Here is a 21,560-nt window from a genome sequence, read left to right as displayed (position 1 = left end):
TGCTTTCTGTTCATTTAAAAAGAAACGTAAAAAAGTAAAAACTACACGTTAAAAAAAGCAACAAGGCTCAGTTGATAAAGGCGTATAAATTATAGCCAGTGATAAATCCACTTTGGTGAAGACTGTGGGAATTCATCGTGTGACCTGTTGTTATGTTGGTGGATTTTACCTGAGTGGGCGACGTTCTCCCGCGTCATACGACGGCTCCGTCTTTGTTTCACATTTCACGTACGAGAACGGGAACAATGGCGTTACCTGAAGGTAAACATACCACGACGACGATGAGGATGAGGGTGATGAAAAAGTCTAGACAGCCACTGGATGAATGAGTGCTGGAGCTGCCACCTGAGCAGCAGCAGCAGCAGCAGCCGCAGCAGCAGCCGCAGCAGCAGCCGCAGCAGCAGCAGCAGCAGTAGCAGTAGCAGCAGGAGGCGGCGACGCTTTGCCTTTGTAGCCCAGCGACAGGATGTGTTTCTGCAGGTGAGTGATCCACCGCTCCTGAACCGACAGCGGGCCGTGAAACACCTCGTCACAGAACCTGAGCAGGACAGAGGACGTGAAAATAAGTCAGAATTAGTGCTGGGCGCGGTTAATGGCGTCAACGTCATGTTTACGTGACTCCCGATTAATTAAAATGAGTCTCTAAAGTAACGCTAAACTTTAAAAACAGAGGCACACATACGCAGTTACACAGGTACGCTAGTTATTTGTAGCGCTGCTCTTTTCCTTTAATAAACAGACCGCTCCAGTTCCACTGTAGGCGCGCTAACGGCGCTAAACGAGCTAATGCAGCTAACTGCAACGTTAGCGCACGTTAACGCACGTTAACGCATGAAGTGTTTCCATGACGACTGACCGGAAAAAGACACGCGGGACGTCATGTTTACGCGACTCCCGATTGTTAAAATGAGTCTCTAAAGTAACGCTAAACTTTGGTTATTTGTAGCGCTGCTCTTTTCCATGAATAAAGTAGTAATTAAGTAGGCGAGGTAACAGCGCTTACGCGCGTCTTTTTCTGGTCAGTTGTCATGGAAGCGCGTTGTGCGCTAACGCGCGTTGACCTACTTACCAGCACTAGTCATAATGAAACGACATTTCATGTTCAACACCATCATTTTCTTTCTTAAAAAGACCCGTGAGTGACATTTAACGGAGGCTTAATTGGCACAAACTGCCCCGTTGTTAGCAGCGGCTAACGGCGTCAACGTTAGCGCAAGTTAACGCATGAATCGTTTTCCATGACGACTGACCGGAAAAAGACGCGCTGCGTATGTTGCCGCGACACCGGAGTCTGGAGTCCAGGCCAGGTAAAGGCGCTAAAGGAGCTAATGCAGCTAACGGAGCTAACTGGTAAACGGTGCCTTGACTCCGGTGTCGCGGCACGTAAACATGACGTTACGTTACATTACGTTTCTTAAAAAGACCCGTGAACGACATTTATGGAGGCTTAATTGGCACAAACTACCCCGTTGTTAGCGGCGGTTAACGGGGTCGCCGTTAGCGAACGTTAACGCATGAATCGCTTCCATGACGACTGGCCGGTAAAAGACACCTGTGACGTCGTGTCTATAATCAGTCATAACTACAGTTGTGCTAGGCGCGTTGACGCGATAGTGGCGGTTAATGGCATCGTCGTTAGCGCACGTTAACGCATGAAGCGTTTCCATGACGACTGACCGAAAAAAGACGCACATGACGTCTTGTTTACGTGACCACTGATTGTTAAAACGAGTCTCTAAAGTAACGCTAAACTTTAAAAACAAAGGCACACATACGCAGTTACACAGGTACGCTAGCTATTTGTAGCGCTGCTCTTTTCCTTTAATAAACGGACTGCTCCAATTCCACTGTAGGCGCGCTAACCGGCGCTAAACGAGCTAATGCAGCTAACGGAGCTAACTGGTTAACGGTTCCTGGACTCCGGTGTCGCGGCACATGACGTTACGCGTGTCTTTTTCCGGTCAGTCGTCATGGAAACGCGGCGTGCGTAAACGTGCGTTAACCTAGTGCCCAGCGCTATGTTCAACACAATCAATTTCTTTCTTAAAAAATCCCGTATGCGACGTTTATGGAGGCCTAATTGGCACAAACTAGCCCTTTGTTATGGTTGCTTGCGCTGGTGTTTTGTGTGTTTCTTTTTACGAGGCCGCCGTGTTTCCACAGCATGTGTTTCCACTTTGTCGAAGCGGAAGCTCGAAACCTGGTTTACACTCAAAAACACGATGTTAACAGGTCATGAACGGTCTCGTCAGAAACGCTGGGTTTGTCGTTAGGGCTGCGCGATGACTTTATTTGCGCTAACTCGTCACAGATTTGTGAATTTCTGGGGATGCGCTGATGATTTTACCATATCGCTTTTCTCCTGTTACTCATTTATTGTTCCGTCTGCCGAGGGCCACAATCAGAACATGGAAGCGGTTCTGCTTCAGTGTCTCGGTGGTGCACAGTTCCCCGCTCTAAAATGATTAGAATGACAAATCACGACGTGGTGAACGACCCCATTTGTACGCCGTATAATAATAAATAACATACGCGCTGCAGCAACCTGCAATAACCATTAGTTTCCTTCGCATTTTTGGTGCCTAAAATGTCAGAAAATGTTGAAATATGTCGATCATTGTTCACCAAACTTGGAAGTTATGACGTTTTGTCGTGGAGCAAAGAAATCTGAAAGTATGCATTTTCATTCATTTAAGACACTGAAAAAACTGAAAAACACTCAAATCTATTCATTAGTTTATGAAAATAGTTGATTATTCGTTCACTAATTGATAAATAATCCCAGAATTCTGACTTTAATCTCAGAATTCTGACTTTCTTGAATCTCACAATTCTGACTTTAACCTCAGAATTAAACTCAATTCAACTTTAATATCACAATTCTGACTTTAATCTCACAATTCCGATCATTCTGACTTTTTTCTGAGAATTCTGACTTTAATCTCAGAATTAAACTCAAAACAACTTTAATCTCAGAATTCTGACTTTCTTTAATCTCACAATTCTGATCATTCTGACTTTTTTCTCAGAATTCTGACTTTAAACTCAGATTTAAACGCAACTCAACTTTAATCTCAGAATTCTGACTTTAATCTCAGAATTAAACTCAACTGAACTTTAATCTCACAATTCTGACTTTCTTTAATCTCACAATTCTGATCATCCTGACTTTTTTCTGAGAATTCTGACTTTAACCTCAGAATTAAACTCAACACAACTTTAATCTCAGAATTCTGACTTTCTCTAATCTCGACTCTACTACATATCTACATGACTAATACTTGTTTCCTGACATTAGATCTGAAAAAATGACTTGATGAATCGATTATTAATCGATTACTAAATGAATTGTCAACTATTTTGACAATCGATTCATCGGTTTGAAGCTTTTCTTCGTGATTAAAACCAGATTTCTGACAGTTTTAGCTTCTTAAATGTGAACATTTTCTTTGTTTCTTTGCTCCATAAAACAAGGAAATCATTAGTAGCAGTTAGCTGCAGCTCTACCTGATATATTGTACTGTAAAATCGTTTAAATTATCTTTAAATAACAGCTTCGGAATGATTCCTGTTGCTCGCTGACTTATCACTGTGCTCCCACGCTGGAGCTTGAACTTCTGTCCTCGCTCTCTGTAAAGTTTGGCGAGCGAGTGCAGGGAAAGTGCGTAACTTCCAGCCGAAATTGACAACTTTCTGGCTTAAACTTGTCATTAGGGTGTTTAAGCTGATTGCACAAAGTAACGGCAATAAAAAAAAAAAAAAAAGAAGTATAATCTGACTTTATGCTGGGTCCCTTGTATGACCTGCTTTCACTACATTGGGTTCTTTTTTGGCAACCGCCGACATGGTTTGTGCAGAAAAATGGAAAGTCGGTTAAAGGAGTCGACTGCTGGCTTTTACTCACACACACACGCACAGTATTTTTCACCCGTTGTGCAAAAGCGACATAAGTCATTAAAAATCCACTTTAATCATCGCGCGTTCGCTACGTTGACAACGCGTCCAACAAAAGTTACTGTGTTGCTTTAGGCAAGCGTCGACGGCCCGTTAAAAAAAATATATGTATATAAAAAAAAATCCTTTAATACCGCAGTCTGACTCCATGATATACGCTCTGTGTGTTTTCTTCAAGGTCGTTCGCCAACTTTAACGTTTCCCCATTAAATTGAAATATTCAAACCTAAAATGACAGCTTTTATATTAAAACGTATTTGCGATAATCTAATGCACATTTTCCCCCAAGAGCTGAGCTTGGCACACTGCGGTATGAACCTCCTCTGTACACGTATTTAAAATATATACTATACATATATATATATTGATGTATATGTGTATATATATGTGTATGTAGATATGTATGTATATATGTGTATGTGTGAATATATGTATGTATATGTATATGCGTGTCTATGTGTATGTATATATGTGTATATATATGTGAATGAAGATATGTATGTATATATATACGTGTATGTGTGAATATATGTATGTATATGTATATGTGTGTATATGTGTATGTATATATGTATGTATATATATATATATATATATATATATTATATATACATATATTATACATATATATATATACATACACACACATTATGTGTATGTATACATGTGTGTGTATATGTATACGTATGTGTACATTATATGTATGTACATATATATACATACACATATGTGTATGTGTGTATATATGTATGTATATATATGCGTGTATATATGTATATATACATATATATTATATCCATACATGTTTATATACATATATACATACACATTATGTGTATGTGTGTGTGTGTGTGTATATAATATATATATTTATGTATACGTATATATGTGTACATGTATGTATGTATATATATTTACATACATATATGTGTATGTATATATGTACGAACAATATACATACATACATAAATATACACAAACACATATATACATACACATATATACACACGTATATATATATATATATATATATACACATATCTACATACACATACACACATACATATATACATGTATATACACACATATATATATACATACATACATATATACATAAATATACACAAACACATATATACATACACATATATACACACACACATATATATATATATATACATATCTACATACACATATATACATACATATGCATAAATATATACATATATATATGCCACATTCCAGACAAATCAAACTGCTGAAACTCACACTCTGTGCCCTGTTAGTGAATCATTCTCAACCCTATCCCAAACCCCAGTAGGATTTCAGTAATATATCCAGAGTCTGGACGCTTTCCAGGGTTCACCGTTAACATATGACAGACACGGCGGGAGGCCGTCTGCAATCAGACGAGCTCTTTTGACAACAGTGAGGGGAAAAAAAAAAGGTGAGCGGCGGCGTCAAAGTCGCGCTCTTAAATGTCGAGGGCTCGCTGGGAACGTTGACTGACCTGCACTTGAGCGAGTAGACTTTGCCCACCAGCTTCACCAGCGGCGTTAGCGGAGGCTTGGGCAGCATCGCTGGGATGCCACCGGAGCGCGGCGGCTGCTGGTTTTCCACCCCTCCTTTGCGTTTCGGTGGATGGACACCTGCAGCGTCACAGAGAGGATGCGCTATATTATATATATATATATATATATATGTATATATGTATATATATATACATATATACGTGTATATACATTTATATATATATATATATATACATACATATGTATATATACACATATATATATATATACATACATATATATACTTATATACATATATACACACACATATACACATATATATACATATATGTATATACATATACACATATATATATACATATACATATATATATATACACATATATATATACATATATACACATATATATATATATATACACATATATATATATACACACATATATACACATATATACACATATATATACATATACACAAATATATATATATACATATATATATATATATACATATTAGTATGCACAAGAATCATTACAGTAGATCAGAGCTGAAACGATTTTGATAATCAATAGTCGTTTTGAAGCTTTTTTAGCGCAGGGTACTAGCTTAACGCACGTTAACGCATGACACGTTTCCGTGCCGACTGACGGGAAAAAGACGCGCGCGACGCCATGTTTACGCGCCGCGACACCGGAGTCCAGGCACCGCTTACCGGTTAGCTCCGTTAGCCGCATTAGCTCCTTTAGCGCCGGTTAGCGCGCCTACAGTGGAACTGGAGCGGTCTGTTTATTAAACGTAAAGAGCAGCACTACGCTCTGCGTATGTGTGCGTGCGTCTTTTTTCCCGTCAGTCGTCATGTAAACGTGTCATGCGTTACCGTGCGTTAACGTGCATTAGCGTGCGTTAGCGTTGAACGTTAGCACTATGCTTTTTTCATGATTAAAACAAGATTGTTTTAGCTTCTTAAATGTGAATATTTTCTTCGTTTCTTTGCTCCACATAACAAAGAAATCCTTCAAACTGAATCGTTTTGGTTTTGCGGGCAAAAACGAAGACATTCGACAACATCGTCATTTCCAGATCTTAGCGTTTTATGGACCAAACGATAAGATCGATTAGGAAAAGAATGGTCAGTCGCAGCTCTACAGTTTTAACTCCCCGTCGTTCCTCACCCCTTGGAGAGCGCACGCCGGGGTTGCTGTGGGCCGCCGCCGCCGTCCGAGCGTGACCCTGCGATTGCCTGGACGAGCCCGCCGCGACGCCAAAGTCCTCCCTGCTCGCCTTGTGCTCGGGCCTCCAGCTGCCGCCCAGCACAGAGTCAGAGTCTGTGGACAGCGAGGGCGAACCTGCACTTTTCTGCGACTAAAAGAAAGAATGGGTGCACGAATAAGTTTGAAATAACAATAATAATAAAAATAACACCACTGTTAACTCGTCTTGTAGAGGTCAGCCCACCTTCTTGATATAAAGGTCTCCCGTACGGTAGCGTCGCGTTATCGCCGCCACTTTGACCGGGTCTTTCCGGATCAGCTCGCCGAGGAGCTCGATTGGCGAACTGGCCCCGTCTGCCTTCCACTCGATGATTCCCAGCTGTCGGAGGTGGGCCCGTGCGTGACTGGCGAGGGCCTTGCGGTTTTCGAAATTAAAGCCACAAAGCTCACAGGATGTGTCTGACACAAAGGGGATGAGACACTTTTTGGATGAGTTCTTTAGGATGAGCATTAGTCATGGCGTTATTACCAGTCGAGTGAGATCATTTTTTTTTTTCATTTTCTGCAGCGCTGGAGCTGCATGACAACAACGGTATAATACCAATCTATTCTCCCACTGCCTCTAATGAGTCCGTCTCCGAGCCAATGCCCCGCAACGGGTATCTGCGTTTTGTTGCACAGCCGTAGAAAAACAGCAAGAGACAATTACACAAAATGGCCGAGTAATGATTACAGTGTGTGGTTTTTTTGGGAAAAAACAAAAAAACGAGTCTGTTACAAAAGAAGTTGGCTGGTGTTTTCTTAATGTCTTATCTGTTGCACTCAGCAGCCCCAGGGTCATACTTTCCATCTTCTACCGCTCTATCATCCAATCTACACACATCTCTAGTTGAGAGCTGGCCACAAAAGTCTTTTTTTGAGAAATAAATAAAAAATTTGAGAGAAAAAAATTATTTTGAGGATAAATATTAAATTTTGAGGAAAAACAATAATTTTGAGGAAAAAACAATAATTTTGAGGAAAATAAATGTAAACTTGAAAAAAAAAAAATATTAAACGTCCTCATTTTTGAAAGAAAAGCACTTTTTTACAATTTTGAGAAAGAAAATGTCATTTTGAGGAAAAAAAAATGACATTTTGATGAAAAAAAAAAATTTGAGGGAAAAAATTAAATTTTGAGAAAAAATGTCATCATTGTTGAGGGAAAATCACCTTTTTCAATTATTATAACACATTTTGAGAGAAAAATTTAAATTTTGAGGACGAAAAATTTGAGAAATAAAACATTTTGAGGAAACAAATTCAATTTTGAGGGGAAAAAAAATCAATTTTGAGGAAAGAAAATTTAAATTTTGAGGGGAAAAAAATTACATTTTGAGGAAGTACACTTGATGTGGACCTTTGTTTGAAAAAACAGCTACATTGCGCTAGTAAAGCGAGGCACAGCTGCAAACAGGTTGGAGTACGGCTGAAAACACACTGGTCATCCAGTGGTTTCATGGGGTAAATAAATGAAATTTCTTGCCTCCACCCGCCCCCTGCACTGCAGCTGTATACAAACCAACACTCCCACTCAGTCAGGTCTGATAGTATTGCTTGCCTGAGCCCCGTTTGTTATATCGTTTCTGTTCTTTTATTTGCATAGCACTTCTCCCACTACGTCAGAGTCTAGTGTTTGTTTGTAGTTATTATTTTTTATTGCTAAACAAGAACACGTATATCTAAGTGTTTGAAAATGTTCATTAACGTTTAGTTGTGCTGGAAGACTAACAGTCAGAATAACAAGACACCAAATAAAACGTGCGTTTGAAGTTTAAATCGCTGTTGGGAAACGTCGAAGGATAATCGAAATATCCCTTTTATTTTGTGAAAACGTCGATAATTGAGTGTTTAATGATTTAGTAACGCAGACATGTGCGCCTCATATGGATAAGGGGAGTCCTGGCACTTTACTTTTCCCCCCACTTCACTTCACACGTACTTAACGTATTTATGGCACCAGGACAGACGTATGCGAGATTGATTCAACACGTCTAACAACATGGTTCGTTCCTTGAAGGCGAATCCACCACGATGCAAGGAAACACTTGAATGTCTTACCAGGGAGCGAGGGCCCACTCTTGCCAGACGCGGGTTTCTCTTTCATGGAATAATCCAGAGGTGTGTTGCAGTTGTTGTTGGAGGCCGGTTCCCTCGCCTGAGAGCTGTCAAGAGGCCTTTTGGAGCCTTGTGGGCTCCGCGTGGCCGTGGCTGTGGCTTTGCCCGACGCCGCGAACCCTTTCCCGCCCTCCTCGCTCTGCAGCATGACTTCTCTGAGGAGGTCGATCGGCGACGTTTTGATCGACCAGGTGAGGCCGAGCTGGCGCAGGTGGGCGCGGGCGTGGCACGACAGGGCTTTGCGGGTGTCAAAGAGCTGGCCACAAAAGTCACAGAGGACTGTCGGTGGGGTGTCTGCATCTGTGGAGGACACTGAAGGGAGACATCCGTGAATTTAAGGCTACATCCATCACACTACAAAAAAAATTATAATTTTGAGGAAAAAAAATAATTTTGAGGAAAAAAAAATTTTTGGGAGAAATGTATTTTTATAATTTTGAGGAAAAATATATTTAATTTTGAGGAAAAAAATTTTTTTGGAGGAAAAACATTTAATTTTGAGGAAAAACATTTAATTTTGAGGGGAAAAAAATTAATTTTGAAAAAAAAAAATTAATTTTGAGAAAAAAAATTGGAATTTTGAGAAAAAAAATTGAAATTTTGAGAAAAAAAATTGAAATTTTGAGAAAAAAAATTGGAATTTTGAGAAAAAAAATTGGAATTTTGAGAAAAAAAATTGAACAAAGGCTACTACACAAGAGAAGTGTTGCTTACTTTTACCTGCACTGGAAGGCTTTGAAAGACCAAGAGCACTGGGCGACCCTTTTATGGGTGAGATCCTATTGGACGCCTCTGGTTGACCGGACACCTCCATTTCCACAGGCTCAGGCTTGGGCTTTCTATGGAGGGGGTCCACTGCAAACCGAAAGCCTTTCTTAGCCTTCGGGGCCTTGTTGACGGGAGCTGGAGACGACTGCGCGCCTTTCGACGGGCTCTGGGATTGGCCCGAGGCCGGGGAAAGAGAGTTGGCTCGCGCCGCTGACGCCACTGCGGGTTTTTTGGGCGGATGCATGGCTTTCAACATGCCGCTGTTGATCAGCTCCTGGACGGTTTCGATCGCGGAGCTTTTCCCCATCAAGTCGGTCACCCCGATCTGACGCAGGTGGCAGCGAGCGTGGCAGGCCAAGCCTTTGCGATTCTCAAACTCTTCCCCGCACAGAATACAGATGCGGTCCTCCGCCGCTTTAGGCCGCTTACCGGCGGGAGGCGAGCGCGGAGAGGACAGGTCCGAGGAACGTTTGGAAGGGGATTTAAGGGGAGTGTTTGAGGTGAGCGGCTCCTGGTGTCCACTGGCGACGGGCTTGAGGTCCTCGTCCTCCATCAACTGGTAGAGAAAATCGATGGGGCTGCCCTTAATCTCGCTGTCGGGGACTCCAATCTGGCGCAGGTGGGCCCGAGCGTGACTGGACAGGCCCTTGCGTGTCTCGTACCAGCAGCCACAGAGCTGGCACACGTGGACCTCGTTATGGGTGTCTTGAAAAATAAAGAAAAGAACGGTCAGGAGCTGAGACGTTAAAAACGGAAATGTCACAGCCGCACGGCTCCATCGTCCACAAACATCTACTCACCTTCGCTACTTAAAACATTTGCTACGGAATTCAGCCATACCTAATCTAACAGGGGCGTCAGTTTCCAGTGGTGCCCACAGTGGTTTGGTTGCAGTTTGGCGCACTGACGATGACGAGCCGCCACCTTCGGCATACTTAAGACCAGGAGGTGTCGGTGCTTTAACTCTAAGCGGGGACCTAACTGGAGATCCTTCGTGATCCATTTTATGCGGAGATGACATGACTCTAACCGCTGCATTGTAGGAGGAGCTCTTGTCCCCCGGTGCCGAGAGAGTCCTGGACTCCAGCTGGGAGGGGACAAGGGGCGGCTCGGCTGCGGACGAGTCTGCTTTGAACTCTGGGTAGGAGCCATCTCGCTCCTGGATGAGCTGGTAGAGAAGCTCTATGGGAGCGCCGCTGCTCTCTGACAATGTCACACCCAGCTGCCGCAGGTGGAGGCGGGCGTGACTTGACAGCCCCCGTCGCGTCTCAAAGTACGTGCCGCACACTTCACATATGACTGGCTGCGTTGTCGCTGTGGGGGAAGTTCAGATGGGAGTCTGTCACCACAGAGTGTGTAGTCCATAGTCAACAGATATCAGTTGTCCTAGATTTAAAGTTATCACACGACCGCTGATTGTTTTGCGGAGGGACTGTCTGTATATGTGAGTGCAAATGTCCGCAGAGGGTTTTTTTTTTTTTGTATTTCCCAGAGATTCTCCTGCGATTCTCTCCCTAATGTAATCTCCGGTTATGTCGGAGCGCGCTCGTGCTCGAGAACACAACAGGAGAATCCACGGCCACACTCCCCTGAATTCTCCAGAGGTTCTCCCTGCTGCTGTGACTGATCCGGGGCCTTTGTTGGCTGAATTTGGGAGCGGCAGAAGGGGGTGAAAATGCATCATCCCAATTCGTAAGCTCCTCCAAATGTGGTGCTCATCAAACAAATCCAAAAGTAGACATTTTTGTTAACGGTCAGCAGCAGCAGCAGCTGTTTTGGTGTCAACTTATTCAAACGGTGACACAAAATGTTCAGCCACTCGCGCCTCGACGTCACGGACGAGCTACGGCGCAAATTTCACGTATCCCACAGGCCGGAATCATCCCATTTAACAACGCTGGGACTTCCGGTCGGCTCATGTTTCGCTGCATTTCGTCACACGTGAACGGCAAAACTCCAGAGACTGTATCTGGAACCCAAATCTATACGTGTAAACGGGTATATTACCTGGAGTTTATGTCAGAAAAATGACATGCGATGCCTCTAAGGAACAAATTGGTTTATATTCTGGACATACATGGATATACATGTCAAGTTTGAGAAGCGATATGAACGATGAAATGCTTATCGTGAAATGGACAACTGTGACAAATGTGTTTTGTTTCGTAAAAACACCCGAATATAACGAGTAGTAATAATCCTGTTGTGATGCTAGGAGTGAGCTCTAATGATGGCGATGACACTGACGAACAGATGCAGTCATTCAAGTCTCGGTTGTGACGTGAAACACAATAGTATGACGAGTATAGGTGTGTGTCTCTTACCTTGTGCATCAGTGCTTGTTGACATGTTGAGAAACTATGTTTTTTAAAGGATGAGAAAACTGACTTCTCGTCGACCCCCTGCGTTCAGTACAGTTAAAAAAATAAGGAGAAAATCATTATTATTATTGTTGACAACAACAACTGCATCAGCACGGTTATAATATATGATAGACAGAGGTGTATATAATAGTATAACCCAACAAAAATAACAAACCTGTTGTTCTGACACAACAACAACAACAACAGCTCGTTATGCATCATCTACACATCTGCAGCTCCTAAGTTTTTTAAATGATGTTAACTTGTTTATTTTTGTGTGCATAATTCAACAAAAATAACCTCTTTAGAGGAAAAAAGTCAGTGATTTATGGTAAACTTCTGACACGGCAGCAGCTAACGTGGACTAACTCTCATTCTCCCTTTGTGACACTCGTACAACATGCTAACGTTAGCTACTCGCTAGCAGCAGTAGTAGTTTGAGATTTTCCTCTCGAAAGAAACGTCAAACAAGCGCAAAACACTGCGCCGCCGACGAGAAACTGGCGTTGACGCGAACACTTACCGGCAAAAGTATATTTTATCTAAAAGGCTACACAGACCGTCTGAAAATAAAACATCAGCTTCACAAAGACGAGCTTAGCGGAAGTACGGCTCCACACATTTCCGGTGCTGCTGTGTTTTCATATTAAAAGCAACAAAAAAACCCACAACACTATAATATGACAAGCTGATGGTGCGAAGTCCAGCAGAACTACACTGACACCTAGTGGACTATCTTAAAATACATTATTTATTTGTGTTAGGGGGAAAAAAGAAAGTAAATAAAACAAATAAAAGTGTTGGATTAAGTGGCTTTAAACAGGAAACAGAGCCGGAGATAAAGATATTATATATAACATCATTTTGCAGGCAAGGATTTTGGACATAATACTCCCTCACCAAGGTGACCAATAACCAATGTTGTTATAGTTAACAAAAACTAACGAAATTACGGAGCCCCGGGCATGACATGGTCAAAACATTTTTTTTAAATTTTGATAAATTTCAGATATGTTTTATTTATTATTATTTTAAAAAACATTTTAAGCTCTAGTTTTTATTATTATAAAGTTAAAACCGGAAATGACATGGACAAAAAATAATTTAAGTTATACCACAAAATACTTATACTATATTTTGTGCACACGTTGTACTTATATCAAAATAGTATTTTGTGGCCACAATTTAAATTATTTTTTGACATGTCATATATGTCATATCCGGGGCTCCGTAAGAAATAACGAAAAATAAAATTGAAAAAAAAACAAAACAAAAAACATTTTCTTTAACTTTATAATAATAAAAACTAGAGTTTAAAATGTTTTTAAACATGAAATAAATAAAACATATCTGAAATTTATCACAAATAAAAAAATTTTTTGACCATGTCATATCCATATACGACATAACGAAAACTAAAATTGAAAAAAAATAAAATAATTCTTTAACTTTATAAGTTTAAAATTAAATAAATAAAACGTATCTGAAATTGAACTGTGTTTTGCTAAAACTAACTTAATAGGATCGAAGATGTGCTTATATTTCGTCTACGTTTAAGTTTCAGTTTCTCAAACGAGACAAACCTTAATGTCCAATGCTTTTACTCTGAAATGATTCATTTCCACTTCCGGGGTTCAGCGGCCGCCTCCGCCTACTTGTCGCTCACCTCCAGCCCCTTCGCCTCCTCTCGCGCCTCCTGAAAGCAGCAGCTCATCTCTGCACTGCTCGACTTCTCCTCCGCGGCTTTACCTACACACAGGTGAGGGGATATTTTTTTTTACGTTTTGTTTTTTTTGTCGGGTTTTATTATCACTACACGTACCGGCGACCGGGAGAAAGTAACGGAAAAACAAGTTGAAAGAGGCGGTTTGTTAGCGGCTTAAGCTAGCTTGAGTTAGCTTGGCAGTGCAGGGGTCCGTCGCTCTCCTCCTCCTCCTCCTCGAGTGTTTGGGCCTGTTTCTGGCAGTTTCTTTGTCAAGGTGCTGCACTTTTTTTTTTTTTTTTTACCCTGTTTTTTCGTCGCTGCCTCGGCTCAGTTTTACCAATGACTTGGAGGCTGAACTTTGACCGAGTTTTGTCTGTTACTGCGCGTCAGGCTCCACATTTAACAGTGATTTCAAGTGTTTTATTTGTGGCATTGAGGTTGAATTTGAATGCACACGCTGCCTATTCTTATCCCAAGCTATTATTATAATAATTATTTTAATAGGAAGCAATTGGAGGAGTCTGCTATTGTTTGTTAATTGAGTCCTTTCTGTTAACTTGTCCTTTGTCCAGTCAGAAGTCTTTGTTTTGGAGCCGGTTTTCTTGTTTTTTTAACTTGCATTCACAGCTTGTGCAAGAACCTGAATTAAAAATAAACACGTTAAACAAACCTCACCGTCCGGTTTGCCTGCTCGTGGTTATGCCAGGTTTCAACGTGACTTGCACGTGATTTTAAAAAAGCCTTTAGGTTATGCAGGGGATTCGTTTAAACACAGCATGCACTTGGGTTGTATTTGTTTAAAAGTCTTTTTTTCACCCTCTTTTTGTTGGTTTAAGGTGGTTTTTTTTTGCTATCTAGGCTCCACCCAGTAGCACTTATCTATACTGATCTTTGAGCACCAGGTTCAGGTCCAATGCTCTGGTTACTGTATGTGTTCTCTCTCTCTCTCTCTCTGTCACCAGTAGATATTCACCATCACCACCACCATGTCTGCTGGAAAGGCTCAGATTGGCAAACCTGCCCCCGATTTCAAGGCCACGGCCGTCGTGGACGGGCAGTTTAAGGACATTCAGCTGTCGGACTACAAAGGTTTGTCTCGTGTGTTTCACCGAGGTCCTCGTTTCGTCGCGCTTTCCTCGTTTTTGTTTTTCTTTTTACTTTACCCCCCCTCTCTTCCAGGAAAGTACGTGATCTTCTTCTTCTACCCTCTGGACTTCACGTTCGTGTGCCCCACTGAGATCATCGCCTTCAGCGACCGGGCGGAGGAGTTCCGCAAAATCGGGTGCGAGGTCATCGGCTGCTCCGTGGACTCGCAGTTCAGTCACTTGGCGTGGTGAGCGTTCTTAACTTTCTGGCACACGTGAACTCGCTCCCGCCCTAGCTTTTTAACGGTTTATCTCTAGGCTTCTGCACGGTCTTGATAAGTTCTGAGGTAATGGTAAAGTTAGCGACTTGCGTCGCCCACCCTTTTGTCTTGTAAGTGGTATATGGTACGAGTTATTTATGTGTGTGTATATATATATATATATATTTTTCTTTTTCAGGATCAACACACCCAGAAAGCAGGGAGGTCTGGGTAACATGAAGATCCCCCTCGTGGCAGACCTCACCAAGTCTATCGCGATGGACTACGGCGTGCTGAAGGAGGACGACGGCGTCGCGTTCAGGTCAGCCTCAAATTGTTATTATTCGCTACGTTTCTAGAGCGCTTTTCTAATTACCCATTATTAATTAACACGTTCTCACTGCTGGTGCTAAGCTATGTGTAGCCAAAGCTGCTAATGTGCGCCAAACAGCCCCTCCTACCACCACCACCATCATTCATACATACGTTTATTGCATGTTTTTTCGAACATGCAAACTCCTTGCAGAAAGGCCCTTGTTCCAACCGGGGTTTGAACCCCCAGGAACTCGGGTCTTCTTGTTGCAAAGGCGAGAGCGCTAACCACTGGGGCCCCATACCCGTGCATTGGCAATCCTGTCAAAGACGCCCGCGTGACAATCCTGTGCTCCTCAGGGGTCTGTTTGTGATCGACGACAAGGGTGTCCTGAGGCAGATCACCATCAACGACCTGCCCGTGGGTCGCTCCGTGGATGAGACGCTGCGCCTGGTGCAGGCCTTCAAGCACACCGACGAACACGGAGAGGGTGAGAAACGTCTTTAATTTAATCTCCTGCAAAAAAATGTTTTAACCAAGTGCATGAATCATGCTACCTGAACGCTAAGGGATTAGCCGAAGAAGCGACTGTGCACCAAATAAGCAGAATATACACGCGTATGCACAGTAGTTTATTTCTCTTTCCTGGAGAGTCGCCCCCTGGTGGTTCTGTACCTTTTATACAAACCAAAACAACATATAGTCTTGTGTATAGCTCGTAGGCCAGGGCTCTGCAACCTTTTAGAATGAAAAGAGCCGTTTTTGTCCCCTCTTTGCCCAAAGAAAATTAATCTGGAGTCGCAAAATTAAAATAAATCACATGTAAAGTTGTTTTTATACACATATATACGATATTTAAAGAACTACACTTTGTCACAAGTTGATACCAAACCTCTAAAGTGTAGAAAAAACGACTTTGAAATAACATTTTATGTCTGAGAATATCTGCCTGGCCTAAGTGCACGGATCTAATAGATGGACCCGACTCCTAATGTGAACTTCTTCATGTGCGCGTTACTTTAATGGCTTTTAATTCAGGGGACAAAAATATCAAAAACACTTTTATTTATGCCAAAAAAAGTGTGGAAAAACATGAAAAGTGGGGCCGAAGAGCTACACGAGGCTCTAGAGCTGCAGGTCGCAGACCCCCCCTGCCATAGACGATTAATATCGGGTGAAGCTGTAGTGGGTTAAAGTTATTTTTTGGGTCTTTTTTTTAAAGGCTTCAGTCCACAGAACCATGTCCTCCTGTTGTTTGTCTACCCCCCTGCTTTATTTACACGCGTACTTTGTGCCCCGAGGTTTTGCAAACACGGCCGTCGTTTACCTGCCGACGCCTAACGCTGTGTCCTTAAAGCTGTGTCCTTAACGCCGTGTGTGTGTCCTAAACGCCGTGTGTGTCCTAAACGCCCGCGTCCTAATCGCTGTGTGTCCCGTGTCCTAATCGCTGTGTGTCCTGTGTCCTAAACGCCGTGTGTCCTTAACGCCGTGTGTGTGTCCTAAACGCCCGCGTCCTAATCGCTGTGTGTCCCGTGTCCTAATCGCTGTGTGTCCTGTGTCCTGTGTCCTAAACGCTGTGTCCTTAACGCCGTGTGTGTGTCCTAAACGCCGTGTGTGTCCTAAACGCCCGCGTCCTAATCGCTGTGTGTCCCGTGTCCTAATCGCTGTGTGTCCTGTGTCCTAATCGCTGTGTCCTGTGTCCTAAACGCCGTGTGTCCTTAACGCCGTGTGTGTGTCCTAAACGCTGTGTGTGTGTCCTAAACGCCCGCGTCCTAATCGATGTGTGTCCCGTGTCCTAATCGCTGTGTGTCCTGTGTCCTAAACGCTGTGTCCTTAACGCCGTGTGTGTGTCCTAAACGCTGTGTGTGTCCTAAACGCCCGCGTCCTAATCGCTGTGTGTCCCGTGTCCTAATCGCGGTGTGTCCTGTGTCCTAATCGATGTGTCCTTGTCCTAAACGCCGTGTCCTAAACGCCGTGTCCTAAACGCTGTGTCCTTAACGCCGTCTGTGTGTCCTAAACGCCCCGTGGCCTGTGTCCTAACCGCCTGTGTCCTAAGCGACGCATGTCCTACAACGCCTTGTGCCCTAACCACCTGTGTGTCCTAAGCGCCCTGTGTCCTAACCGCCCGTCCTCACCGCCGTGTGTCCTGTGTCCTAAACGCCGTGTGTCCCGTGTCCTATCCGCCCGTGTCCTAACCACCCATGTCCTCACCGCCGTGTGTCCTGAACGCCGTGTGTCCTAACCACCTGTGTCCTGAACGCCGTGTCCTAACGTTGTCCCTGTTTTTCCCCGTCTCACAGTCTGCCCCGCCGGCTGGAAACCCGGCAGCGACACCATGGTCCCCGACGTGGAGAAGAGCAAAGAGTATTTCTCCAAGCAGTAAAAACAAAAACAAGAAAACGGTGAAGGTCTTCCTCGCTGACTCGTAGCACTTGCCTTCACGGCGTCTCACACACACACACACACACACAGTTGCAGCTCTTTATACGTCCACTTTGCAGTTGTTAGGACGACCACGTTAGTCTAACGCACTGAAGTCGTAGTTCTTTTTGTTCATTTATCAAACAAAAGTATTACTTTTCTCCCCCCCCCTTTCCTTTCCTTGCTGTTATGAATAATTCATGTTACCATCTGTTATTAAAGCTGTGAGGGGGAAAAAAAACATTTGACTTTGTTTGACTACGTTTGTGAACCACTAGGTGGTGCCATTGGACTTCCTGAGTCGGTCCCGTGAAGTGACGTTGAAATAAAACATGTCATGGCTGTTATGACGCTGTGGAGTCTTGGTTAATATTGGAGTTTTATTGTGTTTTTCACTCGTCGTGTGACGAAATATTGGATTTTTAAGATCTACTAGACATAATTTTAAAAGAATTTACCCTTTCACAGAAGAAATTAATATACTAGATTTATTTGTTATGTTTTTTTTGGTAATTTTCCTCTTCTTCTGAACATTCTGAGATGGTTGCGAGTGAAAGTCTCGCTTTTAGAGTCCATTTTTACGACAAAAACTGGTTCTTTAGATGCTTCATAAAATAATGAATCTACAATATCTTACACATTTAATTCACTGTTGAACTTTTCCAACAGGAAACTGAAGTTTTGTAAAGAAAACACTCACTCTCCCACACCAAACCCCATAGAGAAAATCAGTGATTTTAGCTCGCGGGGGAGAAGCATGCAGCTGCTGGTCTACTGCTGCCTCGTGTGGTCACTTTGTGTCACTGCGGTGACTCAAAATGAAGTATTTTAAATGCCGAATTTTACAAAATAAGCCATTTGAATTTTCTGATTGAGGCAACAGCGGATCGATGACTCCTGTGAACCCGTGTGTTGCCGTGATGTTTAAAATCGCAGATTTTCTCTATGGGATTTGGTGCTAGAGATTCAAAGTTATTCCAATTTTTATGTTATTCTGATGTTTTAATATCATTTTTTAACGCCCAATTCATGCCCGATGTGATTTATAGAAACCCAAATTTAGAAACGATAATAATCCAGACTGATATAATCTGTGTTGTTTGTTTGACGCCTCACTTCTTGTAATCTCAAAGCTTCTCTGAAGCCTCTCGACGTGTTTGTCTGGAACTTTTTTTTTTACGCAACTTTTCAGTTTTTTTCCCTGCACTAGTGAGCGATCACACTCGCGGCTTGTTTTTGGGAAACTGAAAGCAGAATTGGGGAAATTCCCCTTTCACTCGAATGAGCAACTCATTGACAAACCCTCACACACACACACACACACACACGAGAAGAAAAAAAAAGGGGCGTGAAGGTGGAGCAGCATTTGTGTGACCGGCAGTGTGGGAGGGGGAGGAAGGAGTTCCCGGAAACCTTTTCGCAGCTGTGACGTGCGCGTCTGCTCCTTTGACCTTATATGGAGCGACGTGCGTGCGTCACGTCAAAGGGTGGGGGAAACAAGCCTACGCTGGTTACGTCGAGGAACTGCCGTAAACTTGTAAATAAGACACAAATAACACCAGCACCACGTAAGTTGTTCAGTTTCATCATTTCATTTTTACTTAAATATTCTGTACAAGTAAAAAAAACAACAACAACAATAATACAATAAAGAGGAGGAAGATCATCGGGCTCAACCTGACAAACTCCAATAACTTACATAAGAATCACAAATGCAGTCAAATACAAATGTAAACAGGAAGTATATGTAAAAAAAAAAAAAATACTCATTAAAGTGTTTTAGTCTCCACACCATGGTCCAGTTCTCACACACTCCTGTGTGTGTGTGTGTGTGTGTGTGTGTGTGGGCTGCAGACTTTGTCCATAATTGTCAGTGCAGAGTGTCCAGTGTTGTGTTGTTAAAGTGCATCTTTTTTGCGCCTCTTTCAGTAAGACTTGACTTTTGGCGCTAACATGAGCTGGCAGCCGCTGGTCACGTGCGTCATGACTTTCTGTTTGAGCTGCGCCACCTGCTCGCGCAGCACCGTCGCCTTGCTCGAGAGCCCCGCGTTGTCCGTCTTCAGCACCTTCACCTTGTCCTCGAGCCGCGAGATGCGCTCCAGCTTGCGCCGCCGACACTTGGAGGCCGCGAGCCGGTTGCGCAGGCGCTTGCGCTCCGCCTTGACGCGCTCCTGGTTCTCCATGTCTATGGGGGACATGGGCGGCGAGCTGTTGTCGCTGCTCAGCATGTCCGGCACGGTCTGCGGCTCCTCTTTCAGGCCGAAGCCGCCCCGCGAGTGGATGTTGGCGGCGACCAGGGAGGTCTGGAAGTGGTGGGTCCCGTGCGCAACGGCCTGCGGGTGGTGGTGGTGGTGGTGGTGGTGGTGGTACTGGTGCGGCAGGTAGCTGATGGTGGTGGACGGGAAGCCGCCCGCGGAGGACAGGCTGGGGTTGGACGGGCAGCTGCTCAGCGTGGTGTACTCCAGCGGCTCCAGCGGCTGCATGGACGGGCCGAACACGGACGCGGGAGCCGCGCACGCCACGCCGCCGCCGCCGCCGCCGGCGCCGATGGACACGTTCGGGGGAGCCATCTGGTTGATCTTGTGCATTTCGTCCAGCGCTTTCACGAAGCCCTCGGCGAAGCCCTCCTGCTCCTCGGTGATGCCGCGGCTGTAGAGGAACTGGCCCGGCGTCGGCGTGGTCGTGATGAGCCCGTTGCTGTTCTGGATGATCAGCCGCTCCAGCTCAGGAGAGTCGAGCTTCAGGGAGCCCGAGGATGATGCCGCCGGGTAGAAGTCGCCGTCGGCGCGCAGGTGCTGCTGCTGCTGCTGCTGCTGATGCTGCTGATGCTGCTGCTGCTGATGTGCCTTGAAGTTCGCGTGCCGATAAGAATCGGAGAAGTTCACGTTCATGTTCTGCTTTAGCAGCTTGTAGTCTGGCAGCGCGGAGCCTGCGTGGCCATAAGCAGAGAGAAACGAGTCGTCATAAAAAGGCTGTTCCATAAGCGTGGACATTATTTCAAAATCACACAAAACACAACGGAGAGAGAGAAAAAGAGAGTGGGGAGGAGGGGAGACTCTGCCCCGGTGTGTCCCGGAATAACGGCGTCAAATCTCCAAGACAAAATGTCAAAAGTCCCGCTCTTATTTATATATAATGAAGACTTCCGAAAACAGTTGAAGTGGTTTGTACCTTTTGGTCGAGCTGCAGTGACTAAATGGGGTGTTTTTCAGTCCGCTCCTCGGTCACTTTTTTCCTGCTCTCTCTGTGTCGGAGCTGCCGCGGTTTCCTCTGTAAATGTGGAGCTGCGCCGTGCGTAAACCTCCCTTTATAAACATGCGGCTCCAGACGCGCGCCGCGCCGCGCGCTGATTGGCCGCGCTCGTCCCCTCCACTCCTCCCCGCCTCCTCCTCCTCCTCCTCCTCCTGCTCCACTCCTCCCCTCCCCGCCTCCGGGATGTCGTCGCGTCGACTGGATGACGTTGTTGCCAGGAACAAGGACTTGTAAACAAGACGAGGCCTATATTCACGCAGCGTGGGGAGGGGAAAGTTGACTCCACGCAGGTGCGAACGCGAGGAAAACCTTCAGTTTCACGTCCACTCTGTGTTTTTTAGAAGAAGTCAGAGTTTGTTTTTCTTCTTCTTCTTCTTCTTCCCTCTCCACTACACAACGATCCCACCGGTTTGTTGTATATACTCCGGAGCTGAGTCACGCAAACTCTAAACTCACGCGCGGACCAGCAGGTCCATATTTGGGTATCCTGGCGCACCAGTTCCTCCCTGATAGGAGCGGGAAGCCAATCCCATCCT

General features: G+C 44.1%; 3 protein-coding genes across 5 annotated transcripts; 1 reads left to right on the top strand and 2 right to left on the bottom strand.

The window, feature by feature from the left end:
- Positions 1 to 306: 306 nt before the first annotated feature.
- On the bottom strand, positions 307 to 11,974 carry LOC310940590 (protein Wiz-like; the record flags this gene model as incomplete). The annotated part of the gene is made up of 8 exons (XM_083905580.1): positions 307 to 538; positions 5,465 to 5,603; positions 6,662 to 6,851; positions 6,945 to 7,159; positions 8,801 to 9,169; positions 9,578 to 10,330; positions 10,466 to 10,939; positions 11,950 to 11,974. 8 exons carry the CDS (start codon positions 11,972 to 11,974, stop codon positions 307 to 309), a joined length of 2,397 nt encoding a protein of 798 aa, XP_083761706.1.
- Positions 11,975 to 13,638: 1,664 nt separating this feature from the next.
- Positions 13,639 to 18,110, top strand: prdx2 (peroxiredoxin 2). Of its 2 annotated transcripts, none has more exons than XM_083906336.1 (6): positions 13,639 to 13,747; positions 14,656 to 14,782; positions 14,873 to 15,026; positions 15,238 to 15,360; positions 15,711 to 15,841; positions 17,652 to 18,109. In XM_083906336.1, the coding sequence occupies exons 2-6, from the start codon at positions 14,680 to 14,682 to the stop codon at positions 17,732 to 17,734; spliced, it is 594 nt and encodes a 197-aa protein (XP_083762462.1). In that variant the 5' UTR covers positions 13,639 to 13,747; positions 14,656 to 14,679; the 3' UTR covers positions 17,735 to 18,109. The 2 variants fall into 2 exon arrangements, with proteins under 2 accessions (XP_083762462.1, XP_083762463.1); XM_083906337.1 differs by having other exon boundaries at positions 13,662 to 13,747; positions 14,659 to 14,782; positions 17,652 to 18,110.
- A 1,335-nt stretch (positions 18,111 to 19,445) lies between these two features.
- On the bottom strand, positions 19,446 to 21,038 carry LOC310941072 (transcription factor JunB-like). 2 transcript variants are annotated; one of them, XM_083906152.1, is made up of 2 exons: positions 20,944 to 21,038; positions 19,446 to 20,701 (listed from the first exon to the last, which is right to left on the bottom strand). In XM_083906152.1, the coding sequence occupies exon 2, from the start codon at positions 20,661 to 20,663 to the stop codon at positions 19,698 to 19,700; it is 966 nt and encodes a 321-aa protein (XP_083762278.1). In that variant the 5' UTR covers positions 20,664 to 20,701; positions 20,944 to 21,038; the 3' UTR covers positions 19,446 to 19,697. The 2 variants fall into 2 exon arrangements, with proteins under 2 accessions (XP_083762278.1, XP_083762277.1); XM_083906151.1 differs by having other exon boundaries at positions 19,446 to 21,029.
- Between the last annotated feature and the right edge of the window lie 522 nt (positions 21,039 to 21,560).

This window comes from Microchirus variegatus (genome assembly GCF_963457635.1).
Source record: "Microchirus variegatus genome assembly, chromosome: 19".
NCBI lineage: Eukaryota > Metazoa > Chordata > Actinopteri > Pleuronectiformes > Soleidae > Microchirus > Microchirus variegatus.
The sequence above is the reverse complement of the archived record's forward strand: the minus strand, read 5'-3'. Positions and strand labels throughout refer to the sequence as shown.

Coding starts and splice junctions, on each gene's coding strand:
- LOC310941072 (XM_083906151.1), bottom strand. CDS start 20,765: ATGTCCACGCTTATGGAACAGCCTTTTTATGACGACTCGTTTCTCTCT.
- prdx2 (XM_083906337.1), top strand. CDS start 14,680: ATGTCTGCTGGAAAGGCTCAGATTGGCAAACCTGCCCCCGATTTCAAG. Junction 15,361..15,710: donor GACGACGGCGTCGCGTTCAG/GTCAGCCTCAAA, acceptor TGTGCTCCTCAG/GGGTCTGTTTGTGATCGACG. Junction 15,842..17,651: donor CACCGACGAACACGGAGAGG/GTGAGAAACGTC, acceptor CCCGTCTCACAG/TCTGCCCCGCCGGCTGGAAA.